This window comes from Hirundo rustica, chromosome 7 (genome assembly GCF_015227805.2).
Source record: "Hirundo rustica isolate bHirRus1 chromosome 7, bHirRus1.pri.v3, whole genome shotgun sequence".
NCBI lineage: Eukaryota > Metazoa > Chordata > Aves > Passeriformes > Hirundinidae > Hirundo > Hirundo rustica.
In genome coordinates, this window is record NC_053456.1 from 25761553 (window position 1) to 25777781 (window position 16229).

Genomic DNA, 16229 nt, shown 5'->3' on the forward strand with positions numbered 1-16229 from the left:
CCCCTCTGTTAAATTATAAAATTTTGGAATATAGGTGTAAGTAAAAAACAATGGAAAATGTTTTTATACTTTATCTGTAAGATGAATTGTGAAGGACGTGGGGATGCACTAATACAATTATTCATATTTATTTTTTTCTATTTCCAATAATTTCCAATTAGTTGGTTATCTTGAAAGTATTTCTAAGTAAGAAACTGGTAGTATGCTTGTTTTAAAGGCTAGAAAAATGAGGTGAGGTAAGGTAAAATGCTTGAGAGAAATATTTTAAACATGCTCACTAGTTTTGACCTCCTTCAGTTTCAAATCAAAATGCATGCTGACTGATGCTGGAAGTTTGAATGGCTTGGATGCCATGTGCATCCAAGTGCATGTGCATGTGGGTCCAAGTATTTGCTTGATATTTATGAGGATCAGGCCCTAGGTAACCTGAAAAGAATATCAATAAAAATGGCATTCAACATAAATGGAGGTCCTTGATCATGTGGGGTTAAGCAACCTTCCCAAATCCACAAAACAGAAACCCTCCAATTCTTTCTGATTTATTGATCAATATATCAATATTGAAAGGACTCAACTTTTCTTACTACTTTGTAGGGGCCTAGGTAAAATTGTGGATTTTAGTTCTGGATTACTTAGGCTGAACTACACTAAGGCCTGTGGATAATATTTCAGTCTGTAACCTGCCAGCCTTTTCTCTGCAGAGCCATTCTCTGAACGTGAGAGAATGACAGCGAGGAGCCAGTAGACCATAGTTACCCATGGGTAGGTTCTCTTAGGAGTCTATGCAAATGGTTTTGGGAGGGTTTTCTGCATTAAATAATAGACTTCTCTCACAGAATAATCTCCTATAACTAAGCATTTTCTTTTAAATATAAACGGCTCTGTACCACTTTTAGAACACTTGGATTACTTTGTTAAATTATTAACCAGTTTTTATCATCAGTAGGGGAGTTTTTATAGAAATGAGAGCAGGATCTTACTCACTGGTTATTTTTAAAATGTGCCGATGTGAAGGCTTGTACTTGTGACAAGGCTATGAAGCCTAAAAAAGCTGTTGTGCCGATTTTAAAGGAATTACAAAAATTAGAGATAGAAAACATTCTTTTTAGGCATAAAACTCCATCCAGGTTTGGTGCTTGCAGTTTTTTTGATACTCTGCTTCTGAAACCAGTCGATGTTGAGGCAGCACAGCAGCTCTTAGTAAGTTTGTATTATATTTCAGGATACAGCTAGTAGGCTGTGAATATTGAGGCAAGGGGAAAACCGGTATTTAAATCTTAATTTACTGATAATTATTTTCTGCCTTGACACAAGACATGGGCTGGCAGTAGGCTGTATGTCATCTTCTTTCTCTTCTGCTTTTTCTATCACTTGCACTAGGGACTGCAGGTAGAGAAGCACTGAGATCTTGTTTTGCGTGAAGGCCTGACAGGAGAAAAATCCAGCTGTAGGGGCACAGCTAAGTGAATTACTATCAACTAAATATTTGGAACTCCTTACTCCCAAGTTCTCCATGATCTCCCTGGAGGATACAAATGTACTTGTTATCCATAAATTCCAAACCCTGGGTTAATGGAGTGTGGTCAGGCATGGAGAAGTCTCTGTAATGATGTCTGCCAGATCCTGAGCAGCTCAGCTTCTGGACAGGAAAGACATAGGCTCTTCCAGAGCTGTAGCTCCATCCTCTTCGGTAGGCAACTGAAAACAAAACAAGTCTGTTTTGCTCCAAAGTGTAATGAAACATAATGCAAGAATATATCAAAATCCACCAGAAAATGGAATTACTTTTCTGCAGGGTGCAACTTATCTGTTGTAACTGAAAGTATTTTGGTGCAGCATGGTGTAATTTAGAATTTGAGAATCTCTCAATTAGAATTGAGAGAACTTGGGTGTCTCTTCCTCCAAGGCCCTAGAGCATTACTTTTTCCAAATAAATTTAGAAGTCCCCATTTTACATTTCACACACCTGTTCCAATTTTCCAATTCAGCGGGTTAATCATGAAAGTATGCTGAACGAGTACGGATGTCATGAAGGTGGTTGTGGAATCTCTGAGAACTTGCATTACATGGCCATTTTTAACTAGTGTCAGTGTGCCCAAAATTAAAATTTAAGATTAAATAACATCACTTTCTGTGTATTATTTTGCTGTGTTGTATTTCCACTTTTTCTCTTTGCACTGTGCAATACCGGATTTTATTTTCAATGGAAAATTACTAAATTTCAAAATTGGATATGGATATATGCTTTGTGCTGTTTATATAGCAAAATGCTCTTCTGACATTGGCAAGGCATATTTGGCAGATGGCTGGGAAGAGTCTAATCCTCTCCCTCCTGGCACAAGGAATGCTAATTACTATATGCCTTGAGCAAAGAGCCTTCTAGATATTCAGCTGCCTTTCCTATTGGGGCAGAAATGTCTGCTGGAGAATGTAATGGAAAGATCTCCATGTAAATTCCTTGAGGACATCTTTACTGTAGTAATTTAAAAAAAAAAAAAAAAAAAATTCCACTATCTCCAAGTGTCAGTTGGAAAAGTAACATGCCTTGCCAGCAGCCTAACGCAGATTATACCAAGGATTCATGCTGGGTGGGGCTTGGATTTGGCAGGATAAGTGGGGAGAGATTACAACTGCTTTCATCAAAACAGAATCAGTTTTCAGGAACGGCAGCAAAGGATATCTCTGCCTCCTCCTGACACAGCCATCTGAGATCTGTGAAAGATGTGGTAGGAGGGTTACCAGATGAGCATTTGGCACTTCTTGTCTCATTATTTGCAGTTTCATTGAGTTGACAGTGAAGCATTGCAGCAAAGGAGTCAGAAAGAGGTCAGAAAAAACTGCTTGCCCGACGTGGGAAAATCACTCAATGAAACCCGAGCCCTTCCACCATGAAAATAACCTAGAGAGTTCAGGTCCTTCCAGAGCTGTACAAATAGGGAATGCACACCTAGTGTTAATCCAAGGTCCTTGTTCACAGTTGCCTCATTTCCAACAGCAACCTGACAGGAAGCCAAGGGATGAGAAAGACAAAAGGAGACAGCACTTGCTCTAGTACCCGCTGAGACCTGGCTGTCCTTGCCCAACTCCTGCCTTTACTGAGCTCTTATCTTCCCCTGCTCCACCACTCAGCATGGCAGGGAGTGTCAAAGGTGACCTGGCTGCAGCAGTGATTCTGCTGTGGGGCTACTCCTGCCTGATCTGGCTGGGAGCAGGGAGATTCAGAGAGGTGCTGACTGGCATCTTCACTGGTGGTGAGATTTCTTCCAAAGAGGAGCCTGAAGATGGCCACGGGCCAGAGAAAGAACCTATACCTACCCAAGAGTGTCGTGGGGAGCCTTCTGGGCTGGTGGGAACCAATCACCCAAGGGCCTCCTTTGTCTTTTTGTATCTCCAGCAAAGGCCTTCAGACCTAAACTGTGCAGGTCTTGAGTGTGGTGTTTAGCAATCTTTCCTGTGCATCCTCAGTATTTTACCCAGGAACTTATTCTGCTGAACAGATTCTTACCAAATAAGCCCCCCTGCCCAAGCCTGTCCCCAGGAGGTTGATGGCACTTGTCAACCCAGCATCTGGAGCTCCTCTGTGGCCATAGGCCAGCTGGGACAATCACCCTGCTCAGAGTTTATGTGGGCAATACTGACATGGTCTGGCTGATATGGTGGCACCATCCAAAAGAAACCCCGAGGAAGATTATTTTTTTATCCAGTGTCTGTGCTTTTTAGAAGTTAAAGTTGTTACCCCTTCAATTTGCCATCTTAATACTCTCACATACCAGCTGCTAAAACTTCTGTGCTGACTCTTTTCACTTGCCCCCCAAGATCTCATTTCTGCTCACAGCAATGCCTGGGTAAGTGTCCAGGCTCAGGGTCATTTTTCCTGGTCTGTTCCACTGCTGCTGGAAGCCCTGCAAGGTCCAGTGTCAGAACGGCACTGGGAGTAGCTGAGAGGCAAATGGGGCAGTCCAAGCTGTGGTAACAAGCTGGCCGATATGCTATCTGCACACCCCTGCTATGTAGCACGTTATTTCCTTAGTGACCTAGTTTTATGAATAAAAAAGTCTTCCTTCTTCATAAGTACTGTAACAGAGTTTTGTTAATATTTGCCACTGTAAAGAAAAGGTTACTGTATCTTAATTTTACTAGGTTGCTTTAAAAGTGATAAGATTTTATGGAAGTTGGGAGATGGTTTGTGATCAGCTGTCAGTTCTATGTGCGTGCTTCTTTGAGAAATGAGTCTGTAGGGATGACTCAGGCTTGGCAACAAAAGATGTTCCCTCTGTAAAACAGTTACCTCTGAAAATGTAAGGCTGTTTCTTCATTGCTCTCTTGGAGAAGGGAGGGGATGGTAAGATTGCTAGGAAGATGATGAATATTTTAAATTTGAGCTCTCAGTTCAGCTGCAAATATAATTTTCTACCCTGACTGGATAAGCACATTAGTGCTTCCAGTTCAGATTCTAGTTTTGGCTCTACAACTGGTTGCCTTAACACATTTGTCTGTGACCAAGAAGGGTTCCAGAAACCTGCATTTAAATGTCACTGGAAGACTATTTGTATCTTATCTAAGCCCAGACTGAGGGCTGTTACCATATGCCCATATCTATATGGGCTGTTCTCAAAATAGAAATAACTAAATTCACTTGAAAACCAGAGAGAGGGAGGTTTCAAGTGTGGCATCTCCTAGGAGGTAACCAGTGCTCATTTACACTGGTCTGGGTGCTGGGCTGCAGTATGGATTGGGAAAGTCAGGTTTAAAACGATTGGGCTCAAGAAAATTAGGTCATTCTTTAGCTAGCATAAAACAGGCTGACATTTTGAATTGAACTGTTGAGAGGCCAGACATCCTGAAGCAGAAATAGAATTGCATGGGTTTCTTGTGATTGTTACCTAACAAAATAATGCAAAAGAAATACTACAATTCTGATCACATTGGTTATGATCTAGGAATTATTTTATTATTTATTACAGTGATGCTCCTTGTCCACATCCATTCAGCTGCTGTTATTTCCCTGTTAGAGTTTGTAGATGGTATGATGTTGTGATATGCTCTTGTATTGCTAAGCAGAGCCTAAATCAATGGATGATAAAGGCTATTTAAGAGCAGTTTTCTCTTCTACAAGAAAAGTCAATTTATCTGTAAGCAGAATAAGCAAAAAGATATTTTGTGCTCAGCAGGATCTCTTTGGTAAACCTCTCTTTGGAAGTTTCAAGGATTATGCAACTATGTTGGAGAGCACCATAAATTTTAGGATGGGGCTAAAATAATATTTAAAAAAAAGAACAAAAAGGCAGGCAAACACTGTCCAGTGAGAAGGGCCTTGGAATGCCTTTGGCCAGCAGAGGTCAGACTGTCCTTTAGACTGTGTAGTTGATCTGCTTTGTACCTTTGGGCATGTTCCCCTGCTGTTTAGTGCTCCAGTCCACCAAGCTCTGCCAGCTGAAGCATATTTGTTTATGTATTTAAGAGATTCTTTTGCAATCCAAGCTCCACATGCAGTATCAGCACATGAGAACCATAATAAAAATTAAGGATAATTTTAATTTCTCTGAGTAAATACTTTATTTTGCAGCCCTATGATCCAAGTTTTGTGTATGTATTTGATATGGGAATATTATTTGGTCTGAAATCCCATTTTTTCAGCAGTGAGATTTTTTTTTTAAATTTTGGTTCTTGTTTAGGTACTTGATGATTGCAATGCTTTGATTATCAGCAAACCAATCCTTTTCAGCTACAAGTAGGAACAGCTAATTTTCTGGAATTGCTTGCAGTAAGCAAACATTTTCTGCTGCAAGTTAATGCATTCTTTTGGTTTTATTATTATTTATGTGAAGTTCTTTAACTGTGATACTGTAGATGGTGCAACTAAACCTGAATTATACGTATGGACTGCTTTTGGTGATGTCTTCTCTTCAAGCAGTAGCTGGCACCTGTGTGCACAGACAACTGTGCCATGCCCCTTGTGCTCATCTGCACCAAGAAATTGTTCTGCCATCATTAAACATTGAAACCTTTGGTTTCTCAAGGCAACAACCTTGAGAAAAGAAACTACCTCCTTTATTTATGGGGCTTCTGGGGTCCACATGTAAAAAATGGGATGAAAAGATGAGAAACTAAAAGGTGGTTAATGTTGGAGCATTTCGTAGTCATAAGATATGGATGGAATTTAAGAGAGAAAAGCAAATAAATTAATACCTCATAATAAGCAGTTTTATAAGAAATAATAGAAAAAATTATTTTTGAACTACTGGTTTTGAATAATAAACCTGTTCTTGGTAGTGGGGGGTATAGGAAAAGTAGCAGTATTTCAATCATGTATGTTACAAAGATACTCTGTGCAGGATGAAATAATGCTGTTTTAATTTACAAGAATGTCTTAAAAAACATGCTATATTTCCATAGTAACAACAAATAATAAAGTGTGTTTAAACTTGTGGTTAACTAGTGGGATAAGCAATTCCAGAAAACCATGGGGAACATATGCTTAGAGAGAAATAATAAGATCTTTGAAGGGTGACTAAGTGTGAGTTCATGTGGGTGAAAGGAAAAATGAAAGCAGCGGGGTAAAGGACATAATTTCACATCCCCCAGGTGTGGGCTCTTGACATGACAATCCACATGGGAGGGCTGTGTGTGGCTCCTGTGGGTGTGAAAGAGGAGTACCCTTTTTCATGGTGGCGATGACTTTGGGTTTTTTGTACTCTGAAGATTTGTGGCTGAGATTTTTTGTCCAGAAAATTAACATGAAGCCTGAGGGGTGCGTGCTCCATTGTGGAAAGACTTTTTGGATCTTATTTGCATTTGTACAAAGATGATAAAGCAGAAGTAAACCCCTGAATTATCTGCTGCATTATGGCACTGGCAGCTCAAGTCTGGTAAAGCAGTAAAATATTGTAGGTTTGTGATCCTTTCTGTGCTTTGGGAGATTGAAAATTTACCTGAGCTTCCTTAGGAAGCAAGAAATTAATAGCAGAAATTGTGCAAAACATTCACTGGGATCTGTGCATAATTTTGATGTAATGTTACAAAACTCTTTGACAGATGGGTCATGAGAATGACCAAATCTGTGACTAACCTCTAAGATTTGGGAATCCATAGGTCCAGAATGACCTGCAGGGAGAAGCTGAAAGAGGATTTTCTTTGGTTGTATATAAAATTTACAAGGAAATTAGTTCAGAAGATCTTTGGTGTGGGGATCATAACACACCAATCTGTGATCCATGTCCAATATTGCAAGATATTTTTGTGATAAAAAATGTATTTTAGTGACTCATATGCGTTGGGACACCCTAAGGCTTTAGTGCAACAATTTGATAATACTTTGCACTGATTTTTCTTAAAAATTCAGACCATCTCTCTAGAGAAATGATGGTTAAATGCTTTAGGCTCTTTAGGGGAATCAGTGCCAAAGCCTAGATACAGCATCAAATAGGAATCTTTTAGGATAGCAGGTTTCATGTCTGATTCATCCCTATGCCTAATTAGGAAAAGAACAGAGAAACTGGTCCAAATTTGTCTATGAAGAAAAGGCAGGATGCCTAATTGGGTATAACAGGTGTGGGGGGTTTTTTTCTGCCTGTTTCATAGAGCTGCATTTTTTGGAAACACCAGGATTTTCCTCATGTGATCAACATTGCCACTTCTCAGCATTTTTATCCACCTTTTATAGCATAGTATGACAGCAGTGATGACAGCAGTGATGACAGCAGCAGCAGCAGCAGCAGCACAGGTGTCTTTCCTGAATGCAAGTCTGTACCTGAGCAGCACCTCAGCACCTGCCAATTATTGAAGGAAGAATATTTCTATTTTGGGGTGAACATTAGAAAAGCAACTGTAACACCTTTAAAATGTGTGTGTCCACACCCAGTGAACCATCCTCCAGGCAGTAGTAGCTACGTATAGTAAGTTCCTTTCCCCAGTGAGGTTTGGTAGCTCAGGCATGTGTTGTACTGGCATGGCCATATTTCTTCTGCCTCTCAGACTAATGCAGCTTTTACTCTTTGGGGTCTCTCTGTGCTGAAAGTTATTTTCAACTTCAGTCTCATGAAATTTTCACCTATCACTTGGGGTTACTTGCTATAAGCTTTGAGAGCCTGGTCCTTTCTACCAGTGGAGGGAATGAGCTCTTAGTGCTAGTGTTGCCTCAGGAACAAAAGGGGGGCACAAGAACAAATGGGTTTCTGTTGGGCATGAATAAATTTTGTCTGGAAAGGAGGAGAATTGCTTAGTGATTCTAACCATGAGCTTCTGAAACAGTCTTCCAGTGGTACTAGAAGGACAAATTCCCCAGTTCCTCTGGGCAATATATGGAATGAACTGTGCAGTGGAATGGCCAGGGGCTGGACTTGATGATTCCAAAAATCCCTTGCAGTCCCCTGCTCCCCTGTCCAGGGGCTGGGCTTGATGATTCCAAAAATCCCTTGCAGTCCCCTTCTCCCCTGTGCAACTGTGTCAGGGAATGAGTGATGACATCATCCCTCACCTTTCCAAAACTGCACTGGAATAGCTGCAATCTAGCTTTTTCAGAACGCAGCACTCGGAAATGTTTGATCAGCTGTGGCAAATGCTTGGGATGTAAACTCCATGTGTTTATTTTGAAGGATATAAAAATCAAAGTACATATCTAAGTAAGATTTCCTCTGCCACCCCATCTTACTTTCTTGCCACTATTTTTACATTTTATCTCACAAGAGTGAAACAAGCTAGCAAGGAGAAGGCTGCTGCCACAGCCAGAGTTAGAAGTGCTTGCTTATTTGAAGAGCAGCCTTTTTTTCCATGCTGGTAGCATGTATTTTACTTGCTAAGTATATCTCTGTCAGAACAGTTGACAAATGTGTTCTAGGTAACCTCATTAACCAGTATGTTTCTGCTGCTGCTCTCGCTCTCATTAATAATTTGGACAATATGGTGAATAATTGGAGTTTTAGTATGAGAATATTTCTATAGGTGGCATAAACTCTCACTGCGCTGCCTTGTGTACAATTTCGTACATGCAGTTGCTTAAATGGTGCTGAAGAATCCTACTAAACAGCTTGTAAAATCCTTTGGCTATGAAGGCTTAATTATACAGGAGGACACAGTGAATTAATTCTGAAATTAGTTTGGCACGTTTATTCAAAATAATTTTTCCTGCATCCAGAATTAAACAACCGATTTTAAGTTTTATCTGGAAACAATTTGAACTGTAATTAATAAACCCTCTGATCCATTTGCTATTAGCAGCACAGCTGTGTTCCCTTTCCTTCCCTGCTGAACACTGGTAAGAGATACTCTTTTATCATTTTACTTTTTTCACTTGACCTTAACATTAACATTTCACAGTGTTAAGGGGAGAGGGCTGACAAGTATATCCTAATTACTGTGTATATTCTACCCTGGAGTGTTGGAATGTACAGTACTCGCAAAAGAGTTCATTTGTGCAGTACCACTGGTGAGCAGAGTTATTAATGAAGATGTGCACACAGATCTCAGTAAATGAGTGACAGTTCTGAGGCAAAAGTGACATTTTTTACTGTATTTTATTCTATAGTATTACTGTGTTTATTATAGTGTTGAGCCTAATATTGTACATAGTGCCGCTATTGTACATAGACAGGAAAATTGTTTTTAGGGCTCTGTTGAACCATGAAGTAGCAGGAGAAGCTCTTCCTCTAAAGTTTATGAGGTTGAAATAAAGATGGAAAAGGGAAGGGTAATGGAAACCCAGTTCTGTTAGATCTACATTTTGGAAAATAATGTCTGTTTCTGAACAATCTAGAGTCAGTTTTCTGTTTCCTGAATCTGTCTTATGTATTTCTCACATTTCCTGCCCCCTCAGTTACAAAAAAGTATTTAAAGAGGCTAAAATAAACAAAATAAATGAAAAGTATTGGTTTTTCTGACTAAATGCTGTGTTGCTGCTGCATTGTTAGGTAACGGGAAGTGTAGCAAGAGATGGTCATTTAATTACAAAAAATTCTTAACAGCTGTATTCTCTTTTACTCTACTTACTGAGGAGCTCTTTAATAATAGCTGAACATGGAGAATTGGTGAGTATTCAAACATGAATGATTAAAACCAGCTATGCTAATGCAGTGCATTGTTCATTGCAATTACCAGGTTTCTTCTCAGTATAAATTATCCATACTTACAATGCATATGATGCAAAGTAAGGAAATACGGGTGGCACGAAGTTTCAGTACAGCTTTGTCTTCGCTGTTAACCCCCTACTGAGAAATAGAGAACGGCTACCACCCTCTTTTGCACGCAGATTACAGGTTGTGTGTATTAGTTACATGCTAGCTAATGAGGGTCTATTGTTAAAAGTCCCCAGTGTAATTACCACTTCTTAGACTTGCAGCATGCTTGGTACCCCTCCTGGAGCTGTTAGATTTCTTCTGTTATTTACAGCATTGGCTGGGCTATTTGCTATTGCAAATTAAAAGGAAATTTCTCTTAACAGGGGTCTGTCACTCTGTCCTGTGTGTACAGGAGAGAGCACAGCAGGACCCTAGCTGAGCCTGCTAGTGCTGCAGGAATATGAGTAAATCAGAATCAGACTTGGCTACTGCCCTTTTCTGGGAGCAGAGTTCAGCAATAGCTGCTTCTGCCGTGCTGTTTGTGCTGCCTGTAGCCCGTGGCGTTTGTACCTTTCATTGGCCAGGGTCAGTCTGGAGATGCCCGGCTGGAATCACTTGTTATTACCAAAGTGACAGACTGTGCTAGTGTTTTACTCCTCTGTAATGATCATCACTGTTGTAGATTTAATCTGCTCTTATGGCATCCTTGCAAAGACTTTTTTGATAAATCTGTCACCCACGTTTGCATCTCCTGAACTTGTCTGCTCCATATTCCAACTGCAACAGAAATATTCCTCTTTCTGTTAAAATGAAAACCAGTTTTTGTCTGTGGGGAATATCCAGGACTATCCCACTTGCTTATTTGCTACAGGACTTGTTACACAGATTCTCAAAATAAATATTAGGTAAGAGACTATTGTTGAAATCTAGAAATTATCTTTATTTTCTACTAAGATACTGTCTTATTGCGCTCACTCAGAAAGATCAATATTATTTATGCTCTGTAAGGAACAAGTTCTTTAAACCCATATTTTACATAGAGATTTTCCCAGGACAAGTGACTTTCGGTGACTATGGTGGCTTTTTTCAGGTGACATTGGAAAAGGCATTTGATTGCGTTGGAAGTTTGTTATCTTTATGGCTGGATTAACAGAGTCTGGACCAACATCTTTCACCTGAGTATCAATATGAACAGCCAAGATTATAATCAGCAGTTTTGCATCTGGGGCCTTTTTTAAGTTGTGACACTACAAAATGTTATCCCATGTGGTCACTGCCCCCCACCCTGATAAAGGAGGACGAAATTAGAAAGTTCTGGGCAATCACCTGAAGTTGTGATGTAGTCTATTTAACACCCTGATGGAAAGTATGTGTATACCTTGCATGGTACACATTTGCTCCCCAGCCAGTCTTGAAGTTCCAGCTGTCAGCTGTTTCCTGTGTGCTTCTGACTTAGATGCTTCAACTTCTTTTACTGGATACAGATGCTACAATAATCCATGCTTCTGGTATTTTGATTGCAGACATCTGCAGTGCAATCTATCTGGGATTATCATACTGTCTTTCAAAGTTGAAAGCAAGTTAAAAAAAAAAAAAAAAAGAAAGAAAGAAAGAAAAAAGAAAAAGCAGCTGTCTTTCATAGTAGGACACTTCATCTTCAGCTAATTATGCTGTGTGAACTGCCTATGACCATCTGAATGTTTCTAGCAGGTTTATGAGGCACAGCTTGAGCTACTTGCCCATTAGGGCTTTGGAGAGTAAGCATGTCTGCTTTAGATGGTTCCTCAGCTCCTTATTTCTGCTGCAGGCTTGTACATGTGTTAAAAGAACTTCAGAAAATCTTTGCCCTAGACCACTTTTGTACAAAAATTACCCTCAAAATCTGGCCAGCAAATTCAAGACTTAGTTGTTTCAGAGAGCAAGTGTTTCCAGCATTAATTGTTGTTAGACTTATTCCTTGTGTGTGGTGAAAGTTTATGGATTTTTTTTTTTAATTGTCATGGTCACTCTTTTTCTCTTTGCTCATAAAGTATTTTTTTAATTGTATTTATTTTAGATCTGACTGCACTGACATAACTGATCCTTTGTTCTGTTTATATATTTATGGGAAGAAACATAAGCTGCTGTTGTTTGAAATATTCTACTGATAGCTAATGATGAGGAACAGCTGGGCTGGATGGGCTGCATGGAATATGTCTGGAAATGTGAGATTTAAGGAAGACCATTTTATGTAGAAAACTGGTATAGCTTTTTCATTAGACAACAGTGAAATCCTGAGGCACATTTTATACTTTTCTTTTACCCCTGTCAATACCATGGCACTGTCTTTTCAAAATGTTTGTTTGCTGATACACACCTAGATTTTGAGTTTCCACAAGCAGCATCTATTTAACCAGCATGAGAATTCAGAATTAATTTTTTTTAAATTTACTTTTTTACTGTTATAAAGTAGTCTGCATGGTAATGATCTGTAAAACTGCTTATTCTTTCTAAATTAACAGTAATAATGAAGTCAGGCTGGTATGCACTGAAAATGATGTGAAACAGAACACTACCTATCTTTCTGGAAATCCATGTGGTATGCAGATTAGAAGGCATAAACTGACAAATAAAAAGTAATATCCAGACCAAAAAAAAAAAAAAAAAGTCTTTATTTCCCCAGCAGCAAGACTTGCACCAAAATAAAGCATATCTGTTCTTGGGTATTAGAAGCCCGCTGGGCAAAATGCTTGCTAAGAACTCCATATCTAAACTTGTCTCTGAACTCAGGTTTTCTGACTCCTGAAGTCACGGAATGAATACAAAATACCAGATTCATTTTCTCATATCTCTTTGAAGTTATTTTTATCTTTGCAACTATTCTTCGTGTTGGTGGTTCACCCCAGGCGTACTGGACTGGAAGTATGAGAGATACTATTCACTGCATAGAAATGCAGCAATCCTTCTGTTTGCAGTCCAGACTCTCTGCTGCTGACCACAGCACAGCAGAGTGGATTTACACCAGGTCAGAATCTGACCATGCACCTCTCTGCAGTCCTCCTCTTGGTTTATTGTACACACATCCATTTTCTTTGCAATATATTTACACCTTTTTTCGGTAACCTTCGGTTCTCACCTCCACGCCCCTTCATTGCAGGGGTTAGCTGCGGTCAGGAAGGATCAGCGGGTCCCGGGGATCACAGAGAAAGCGGGGGGCATGCGAGGAACAGAGATGTTAGCTGGAGGTGTGGGGAGGGAGGAGAGAGAGAAGCCTAAGGCTCTGCCCAGCACTCGGAGCAGGGGCTGCTTCTGCACCCCTCCGCAGTAGCTGGGGACTGCCAGCTCTGAAATAGCTCAACTTGCAGAGCTGTCCGGGGCGCGAAGAGCGGCCTGCCCTGCTCTCGGGAGAACAAGCTGCCCCTGCTGCCGTTCAGCGTCTCCGGAGACTTCCGAACTTTGCTCAGGGCTGACGGATGTCGAAGTAATTTCACTCTGCGTGAAAGTTCTTTAAAATAATTCCTAAACCCAGCCGGTTGCAGCCGTCCCCACGTCAGGGGAGAAATCTGTGCGCTACGCCGCGGGCATTCGCGCACCCGCTCCGAGCTGCCGCTTCAGCCCGTTCGGCCGCGCCCCGCCGCAGGACCCCGGCCCGGCGCGGCTGTGCGCGCAGCGGGCGGCGGTCACCCCGCCGGCAGGCAGCGCCTCCCTCGGCGGCACCCGCGACAGGCGTTGCTCGTCCGTGCGGCGCGGAGGCGCCGGGAGAGCCGCGTCCGGCGGGCAGCACATCGGACAGCGGCCGCCGCCCCGCCCGGCCCCGCCCGGCCCCGCCCGGCCCGGCCCTGCCCGAGCGCGCCTGCGCGGGGCCGCGCGGCCGGGGGCGGGCGCGGAAGGTGCGCGCGCGCTGCCGCCCGCCCGCCCCCGCGCTGAGGTGTCGAGGCGCTGCCGGTGCGTCCCTCACGGCGGCGGCGGCGGCGGCAGGAGCCGCACGGGCGGTGCCGCTGCGGGGACCCGCCCGCGCCGCTCCGCCCGCGCCCCTCGGGCGCAGCCCGCCGGCCGTGAGGGCTGTGCCGCGCTGCCCCCCCGCCCCGGGGCGCTATGAGCCATGAAGCCGCCCCGCAGCAGCTCCCTGCGGCAGCCTGGCTGCGGCGGCCGCCGCCGCCCCGCGCTCCTGCCGCTCCTCGGCCGCCTCGTCTCGCTGCTCCTGCTCCTCCATGGCTCCTCCTGCCCCCGGGCCCGCGCGGCTGCGGCGGCCGCCGGTGGGTATGGCGAGGCTGCGGGCGCCTGAGGCGTCTGCAGTCCCTCGGTCGCGGTCCCCCGTGAAAAACCCCGGCAACATCCATTCCCCCTGTACCATTCCTTGCTCCCTTCCCGCTCCCGGCTTTGTGTACGTGTCTGTGTCGGCGTGTGTAACCCCGGGGCTCAGTTACCGTTTCCTCGGCTTGCTTACTTATACAAAAGAGAGTTACGTGCCGTGCCGGTGCTGCAGTGTGTTGGGTCGGGATGCTGTGTGTGGAAAGACGCCGGTGAGGGATGCGACACAAAAAGCTTCGGTGGGCTTTGTACGTGTCACGGTGCATGTGGACGACGATCCGCTGATTTGCCTGCTTGGGGTCGGATTTTCGTGTGTGCTTTGTTGTTTATTTGCTCTTGGTTGCATGTAAGTGACATGTGGAATGCTCTGAATGCAGTCTGTCTATGCATCATGTTATTATTGTTAGTATATTGCCGTTACATTGTAATATTGTTATGTTGTTACATCGCGTTGATTGACTGTCTTGAAATTTTAATGAGGAAAGATACAGGATTTCATTTCAAAAGCTGCTGCTGAAGAGGGCTCTTGTCAAAGTTAAAAGAAGTAGAAATCAATTTCCTTTACATAATAGGAAGTTTAGCATTCAGTGCACATGGACTTTGAATTCAGTGTATGTTAGCAAGACGGAGAGTATTCTTAGCTTTTTGTAGATTCTTTGGGGTTTTTTATGAAAGAATTCAGCTATCCAAGAGGGAGCAGGGCGTAACTATGTATCCATTAAGTTGGGTTTTTTTTTTCTTAATGAAGGTTGAAAGGTATTAAAATATTTATAATCTATGACTGTATATGAAAATGTATATACAATTAAATGAATAATGTTATTTCTGAAACCATTTTATGTGTGAACAATGAATCAAATCTAGCTCAGTGCATAAGCTATCTTTTTGTTTGCTTGAGTGATTAGTATAACATTAGAAAACGACAAGAAAATATGTAGCTTTTTCATGGAAATAAACACATTCTGCCATGGAATTTATGGCTGGCATATCTTTCTTCCCCAGGCCTGCACTGGAATGAAACAGCAGGCGGTATAGAGGAAGTACTAGCAGATGAAGAGAATACATTTCAACAGACTAAGAGCAGTAACAGTAAAAATAACAGCTACAGCAATGCAATCCAGAAAGAAATCACACTGCCTTCAAGACTAATCTATTACATCAACAAAGACTCTGAGACCCCTTACCATATCCTGGATACCAGGGCAAGGCACCAGCAGAAGCATGACAAGGTAGGGTAAAAAGAGACTCATCTGCAGAATTTTCAGAACAGTGATATGTGATGTGAAACTGTGTTTGTTTTAATCTGTAGATACTCAAGACTTAATGGTGGTCCCTACCACAATTTTTAGGAATTAAAGGAGTACATGTAATTAAACATGAATGTAATTTCCCTTGTGTCAACTTAAAAATAATCTTTTGAATTTCAGAATGGTTCAGAAACTGAGCTGTAGATAAAAATGAGAATTAGGTGAAGTTGGCTTGGCTAATCAGCGTAGATTCTGCTGTCTTCACTTTTGGTAGACCACCATCAACAAAATGTTTCTTCCAAAATAGCTCTGGGCTGCAGAAGTATCTGCATAGGGAGCTTCTTTGGAATCCTAAACTTGCAGCATGAGTTATTTAGCTTTGAGTGTGCTGGGCACTACCTGATAAATGCAGCATTCATTTCCTGCCACTGCACGGCCAGTGAAGACTGTTGTAAAGTGTTACCATTTTTTGTCACACAGTACCTGCATTCTTCATTTTTAATGGCGAGAGCTAATGTTCTATTTTGTATGGAGGCAGCTAGTAAGTTGTTTGGTTTTTGGTTTTGTTTTTGTTTTTCCCCTGAAATTGTATGGAATTGAACAAACTTTGGTTTTGTGGATTAACTTTGTAAAGAAATTA

At 42.0% G+C, this 16229-nt stretch overlaps 1 protein-coding gene across 3 annotated transcripts in view; it reads left to right on the plus strand.

The window, feature by feature from the left end:
• The window catches only part of ADAM23 (ADAM metallopeptidase domain 23), a 105922-nt gene that overhangs the window by 22077 nt on the left and 67616 nt on the right, over positions 1–16229 (plus strand). For 2 of the 3 annotated variants that reach the window (XM_040070080.2, XM_040070079.2), the window contains exon 8: positions 15345–15571. In XM_040070080.2, the coding sequence (XP_039926014.1) occupies positions 15345–15571 (227 nt within the window). Of the gene's footprint in view, positions 1–14133; positions 14288–15344; positions 15572–16229 lie in introns of those variants that run through there. The other variant, XM_040070081.2, reaches the window with a different exon arrangement.